The following is a 6,419-nucleotide window of genomic DNA, read 5'->3' on the forward strand; positions in this document are numbered from 1 at the left end:
TCAGGAAATCTCAAATTGCGGCTTGGATTGAAAAGTCTGAGAAATATCCAGGAAGAAGGCAACACCAAACTTCTTCTGAGTTATTTTAATAAAATTATAGGGCTGATACATGAAGACATCAGGAGATGAACTCTCCTTGTGGAAGATTTTACCAATCCTAAAATCCTTGGGAAGTCTTATCTGGTGCCATTTGCTGAAGATTTGAAATTAAAATTACAGCCTTTCCCTTGTATTGTGAGATTGTCCAAAGGAAATGTCTCAAAGATCTTTCAGTCATTAAAGCTGTGATTAAAGCTAGTTGGAAAGGACAAAAGTTATAAAAGGAGTCTTTGATATACAACCACAATTGAACCCAAAATTGCTTGTAGCTAAGCAAAACAGTTAAATGAGTTTCCCCCCATTTTATGATCTTTCTTGCCACAGTTGCTAAGTGAATCATTGTAGTTGTTGAGTTAGTAACACGGTTGTAAAGTGAATCTGGCTTCCCCATTGACTTTGCTTTGACCCCCAGGAGACTGTAACCATCATAAATATGACTCAGTTGCCAAGTGTCCAAATTTTGATTATGTGACCATGGGGATGCTGCAATGGTTGTGTGAAAAATGGTCATAAGTCACTTTTTTTGAGTGCTGTTGTAACTTCAGATGGTCACTAAATGAATGGTTGTAAGTCAAGGACTACCTGTAGTCTAAGCCAGGGGTCTCCAACCTTGACAACTTTAAGACTTGTGGACTTCAACTCCCAGAATTCCTCAGCCAGCTTTGCTGGCTGAGGAATTCTGAGAGTTGAAGTCCACAAGTCTTAAAGTTGCCAAGGTTAGAGACCCCTGGTCTAAGCCCTCAAATGGTAAAATGTGGTATTAGTGGAAACAGTTCATCTTCATTTTGTAAAGTTGCTGAGGTTGCCAATGTCAATAGTCATACATATCAGTGGGAACTAATTGCTATGTGTTGCGTGAGGGAGGGAAAGGTTAAACCAGTCATGGTGAAATTATCTCTTCATGCAGAGTATCTTGTGTTTAAAAATCCCAATCATGTTGGATAATCACAGGCTGTAAGGATATCTACTTTGATATTTAATTTTAGAGTATTTCTTAATTTTCTTAGAGTAGTTTTTGAACAGTTTTTATGACAAAAACAGGACATCCAGGGGTGAAATGCTCCCGGATCGGACCGGATCATTTGATCCGGTAGCGATCGTGGCTGGTGGTTCAGCGATCCAGTAGTGATAGTGGAGCTGAGCTCCACCCACCTGCCCGAGTGTCATTACTTATTGGTTTTAACCAGGAAGTAATGTGGTTTTTACCTTCTGCACATACGCAGAAGGTTTTGTGCATGCGCAGAAGGTCTGTGCATGCACTTCCGAACCCGTATGGAAGGTAAGTAGATTTCACCCTTGAGGACATCCACAGTGGGAGTCAAGATGATAGTGAGACTGTCCAATCAAAGTCCTGCCCCTTCTTACATGCATGTGGCACATAATAAACAAGGGCTAGGGCCTCCATTTATTGAGGCCATTATCTTCACTTTTTCACTCCTACCTGGATGCCCCTGAAAGTGATTTACATTGGTTTAGACCAGGGGTCTGCAAACTTGGCTCTTTTAAGACTTGTGGACTTCAACTCCCAGAGTTCCTCAGCCAGCAAAGTTGGCTGAGGAACTCTGGGAGTTGTAGTCCACAAGTCTTAAAAGAGCCAAGTTTGCAAACCCCTGGTTTAGACCAATGCTTAAAACATGGCAACTTTAAGATGCTATTTCTGGCTGGGAAATTCTGGGATTGAACTCCACACTTCTTAAAGTCGTCAGTTTTGAAAAAAACTGTATGGCTTAGCAAACATTAACATGAATGCTGCATTACAGGCCAATCACTAATACAGATGCAATTGTTGATAGTGGTCCTGTTCTGATGTTTCATGTTGTTTAGTTCTAAGCTTTAACTTCGATTTCTCTCTCTTGATTTTAGGCCAGCTGTTTTGGATAAAAACGTGGGTGACCTTTCTACGTTGAATGAAGTCGGTTACCAGCTACGCATCTGAGAAAACCAGAGGCCAAACCACGTGGCTTCTGGAGCGTTTCTTGCCGCACTTTACCCTGTGATACGTGGGGGGTGGGGGTGGGGAGCTATGACTATTTATTATGAACATGTAAGGTTTTTATTTATGATTTCACCAGGAAAGTAGGAATCCTAGAAGTGACTATGGTGGTATTTTTGCTTTTGTTTTTGTTTTATTTTTCAATTCAGGAAGTGGAATCAAGGAAAAGAGAAATTAGAAACCGTTTTCAGCTGTGATAATACTGTTACTCTCCATCAAGTTGAAAAATGTGTGTGTGGGGGGTGACACTAGTGTGGCTTGGTTTTATTTTGGATGGAAATTACTGTTTCTGTGGTGGCTCTCTTTTCTGTTGGCTTGGAGCATTGTGTGGTGTTGTAGGAATTAGGAAAGACAATGCTGGAAGTATTTTTCTCCATGGTATTTAAAATTGCTGGGCAAGGGGGGTGGTAAGCTGCAGTCAGAAAAAGCATGGCCTGGCATCAACTTTGGTTGTCCGAGTCCCATTGAAAAGAATGAAGTTTGCAACTCTACGATCCCTTTCAGTGGAGCTTGACATAACAGAAATTGCTGCCGGACCTCATTTAATGTGACATTCAGCAATAAAATAGCAAGTGTTTATGTGATTGGGGTTTCTTTTTTTCCTTCCTTCTTCAAAATATCAACATTACCTCAAGAATCTTTACTACAAATATGCAAAACTAACAGTATTTTGATTTTGTAATGGATTTGTACTATGTTCCCAGTTTTTCTGGTAGCAGAGCCCACCCCTTCTGCCTTATGTGCATGTGTACAGTGAAGGAATTTCAAGTATTATGATAAGGAGGTGTCTCTTTAAAAGCACTGAAGCCTTCTGTTAAGGATTGAACAAACTGTTGAAGTTAATTGTCTACCTTAAAAAAAACCCAGATTCAATAATGATTTCAAAAGAAGCAAATAGCTAACCTTTTGCAGTATTTTGTCACATAGTCTTAACCTCCATGATCAAAGCACAAGTGGTTCTGGTGTGAATCCATGTGGTCTTTTGTATAAAACAAGCCCAGAGTCTGCCAGTACTAATTCTGTTCTCTTTATGTTACCAGTGCTTCACATGTATAATAGGCATTCTCCATTCTGCTTTGAGAGCATTCTCCAGAGTAGAAAAGAAGGAAACTTTTGGATCATACTGAAGACTAGTTTTTATTGTTTTGTACAGATGTCGTAAAAGTCAATTTGTGTGTTTAATCCTTTAAAACAATACCAGAATCTTAATAATGCACTATTCTTTATGTAGTGCAGATGTCTTGACATCTTTTATCATAATCAAATATTCCACTTGAATTTACAGTCAATGTGCTTGGAGAAAACAACCATCTATAGACATTGCATTCACATCAAAATGAATAAATAAATCCAAGGAAGTATCTTCACAATGCAACAAGGATATGTTATTTTGGATAAAAGATAAATAACACTAGCTTGTTCATTGGGAATGGGGGGAAGCTGCTGGATAACTGTGAATTGATGCAGATCTAACACTAGTTACCACATCTGGATTGCAAAATCTGGATGGCCATCAGATGGCTTCAAACTGATGTTGTTTGATGCCATCTAATGGTCATCTAGATTTCTGTAACCCAGATATGATAATCTTATCCCCTTCACTTATTCTTATTGTAATCTGGTAAATAAGTAAAGAGACAAGTAGGCAGGAGCATAGTAGCTCAACGTAACCCACTAGTTTTGCTACAAATATCCCAAAGCAATTTTAATTTAATGCAACCAGGTTCCCTCAAAATATAACTTCCTATCTACTCCTAACCATAAGTACAAGAGATCAGAGTGGTATGTGAGTGCATTTCTCAACTAGCAACTCATAATGTCTTCTAGAATTGGCCATCCCTTGTGCCAAATTAACAGCAATAAGGACAAGACTTTCTATTATTTCTGTGCTGGTTGCTATGAAGACAAGCGAAGAGCAACTAGCATGAAAATAGTTAGGTCTGGGTGAGAATAGAGGGACTTCATATTCATAGACAAAGCCATATCCAGCACATGATAACTACCCTGATAAAAGTGAATGGAGCAAAAGAATAGTTCTCATGTAGTAGAAAAACTGGATCTCATATTTCAGCTTTGAAATTGAGTTCGTGGTAAGTTTTAACTTACTGATAACCTAAAGCAATTTTTAATGTAAGTGTTTTGAATCAATTGAAGAAAAAATGCTAATTTAAAAAATAGCATTTTTTTGTAATCAATGCCTATCTATTATGAAATCCCTAAAAGGTGATTTTGTTTTTTTAAATTGATGTTTCTTATATATTTGAAGTGTTTGAGGCATAAACCTTTATGGAATTCGCTTGCACCAGTTCTTTTAAGATTAATAGGAATGATGCAGAAAAAGATGACCAGATTTTAGCTATCTTTCCAAACCCGTTTCATCCTTTGTATCCAAGACCATGGTTTTCCTTCTGTACACATACATTCTAGAGCAACATGTATCTATCTTTTTTTTTTAATCTTAAAAAGTGTGAATTTGGTGACTAAGCTTGTATTGTCATTACTTTGTCAAATGGGATTCTGTTTCAAATACGAAGCATGCATGATTTTTTCTTATCACATGTATGTTTTGTGCAGCATGAAACTTTAATAAAATGTCTTAGAAGACTCTTTCTTAAAAACAAAGTCTTTGCAAATGTTTTAAGGTAAATGTAACTCTAAAGTTTATATAACCTGTTTGTGATGCAAAACAATTCAATAGTGTGTGTGTGTGTGTGTGTATGTAAACTAGAGCTTCATGTGAAGAATTCCATGTAGTTTATTAGAAGGTACAGAACAACAGACTTAAAGGTAAAACTTAGAATCTAATGCTTCTTCACTTATGAATCAGAGATTAAGGCTTTCCCATCTTCTCCTTCATTCTCAACAAATTCTCCATGCCCCTCATTTGTTCCTGGAAACTGGGGATTATTCAGAATTAGGGGAGGAAGTGTTGCAGTCTAAGTAACAGTTGCCAAGAAACACGACCCATCTTTATATAATCTGTGTGCACAGGACAGCCTCCTAATTCTTTCAACAGCATTGCCTTATCTTTGTTATTCCATTTTGTTCCACTCAAATAAGAATTAATAATATTCAAAGCTATTTGGAAAGTCTCCAGCAAAAATACTTTATTTGAAATCTATACCTTCCATTTGTCATCTCAATTCAAGACTTCTCCAAACAAGTAATGGTACACATATTGCCACTTAATTGCACTGAGTTGAATTAGACACAAATGACTTTTTTCAAAGATGATAGAATATTTGGAGAGGATAAGGCTTAAAATTCAAATCCGCTGAGATCTTGAGCAAAAGATTGAAGATCAGCATTGTCCATAAAAGGGTCCAAATTTTGTACTTTTCTCAGTTTTGAATTATGTTATCCATAAAGATTTTAGAGTGATCCCTGCTCTTATTACATTTTGAGCTGCTTCCATTTACAATTTATAGTATACAATCCTATCTACTTTGTTTTGAAATGTTTTATACATCATGTATTTGTATACATTCTGGGAGAAAGAAAGACCTTGTTAAACTGGGTCTTTTTTGCAAACTTGAGCATCAATACCCTCCTTAGTGAGGAAGTGGCTGGTTAACATTTCTTCAAATCTTATTTTCACCCAGTAGTTTTTGATAATGGAGTCATAGATATTGATTTTAGCCTGAGGCACTTTGGATGTTCTAAGGTTCTTTGAGACATCCTGGTTGATTTTACTGTGCATTCTTAGAGCAATTTTGGCAGAATAACAACTCTTGGGAAGATCCACCATTTCTCCAAATCTTCTCCACTTCTATATTTTTAAAATACAGGTAGTCCTCCACTTACAATGGTTTAATGACTGTTTGAAGTTATGACACTGAAAAAAGTGACTTATGGCAGTTTTTCACATTTATGACCAGCGCAGCATCTCTATGGGCATGTGATCAAAATTTGGACACTTGGCAACTGGCTCATATTTATGATGGTTGCAGTGTCTCAGATCATGTGATCACCTTTTGTGCCCTTCTGACAAGCAAAGTCAATGCAGTCTCCTCTTGAGTCGTCAATCCAGGACACGTGAGTGATCTCCCTCTTTCTTTCTGGAGAGATTCCAAGGAACTAGTCCACTCACTGGTTGGTCTTTGCTGCAGCCATAGGTCTTTCACAGGCCCATCTTCAGTTGGTAATATCTTCCCCAGAAGTCCCAAACCTCCATTTCAAGACTGCACCTCTAGCACAGTTGATCCGCAAAGCATTAGAAATGACTTCACATTTTTTTTCCTAAACTGATGGCATCAATGACTTTTCTCAGAGGTCTTCAGAAACTTCAGTGGGACATGACATTTCTCTAGTATCTCTGCAGGAAACT

The 6,419-nt window shown here is 37.6% G+C and overlaps 1 protein-coding gene across 1 annotated transcript in view; it reads left to right on the top strand.

Moving 5' to 3' along the window:
• The window catches only part of VASH2 (vasohibin 2), a 35,589-nt gene extending 30,902 nt beyond the window's left edge, over positions 1 to 4,687 (top strand). Inside the window, exon 8 of the mRNA XM_058165369.1 lies at positions 1,963 to 4,687. Within this exon, the coding sequence (XP_058021352.1) occupies positions 1,963 to 2,035 (73 nt within the window). The 3' untranslated portion in view covers positions 2,036 to 4,687. The remainder of the gene's footprint in view (positions 1 to 1,962) is intronic.
• Positions 4,688 to 6,419: the final 1,732 nt, after the last annotated feature.

The sequence above is a fragment of the Ahaetulla prasina genome, chromosome 1 (assembly GCF_028640845.1).
Source record: "Ahaetulla prasina isolate Xishuangbanna chromosome 1, ASM2864084v1, whole genome shotgun sequence".
NCBI lineage: Eukaryota > Metazoa > Chordata > Lepidosauria > Squamata > Colubridae > Ahaetulla > Ahaetulla prasina.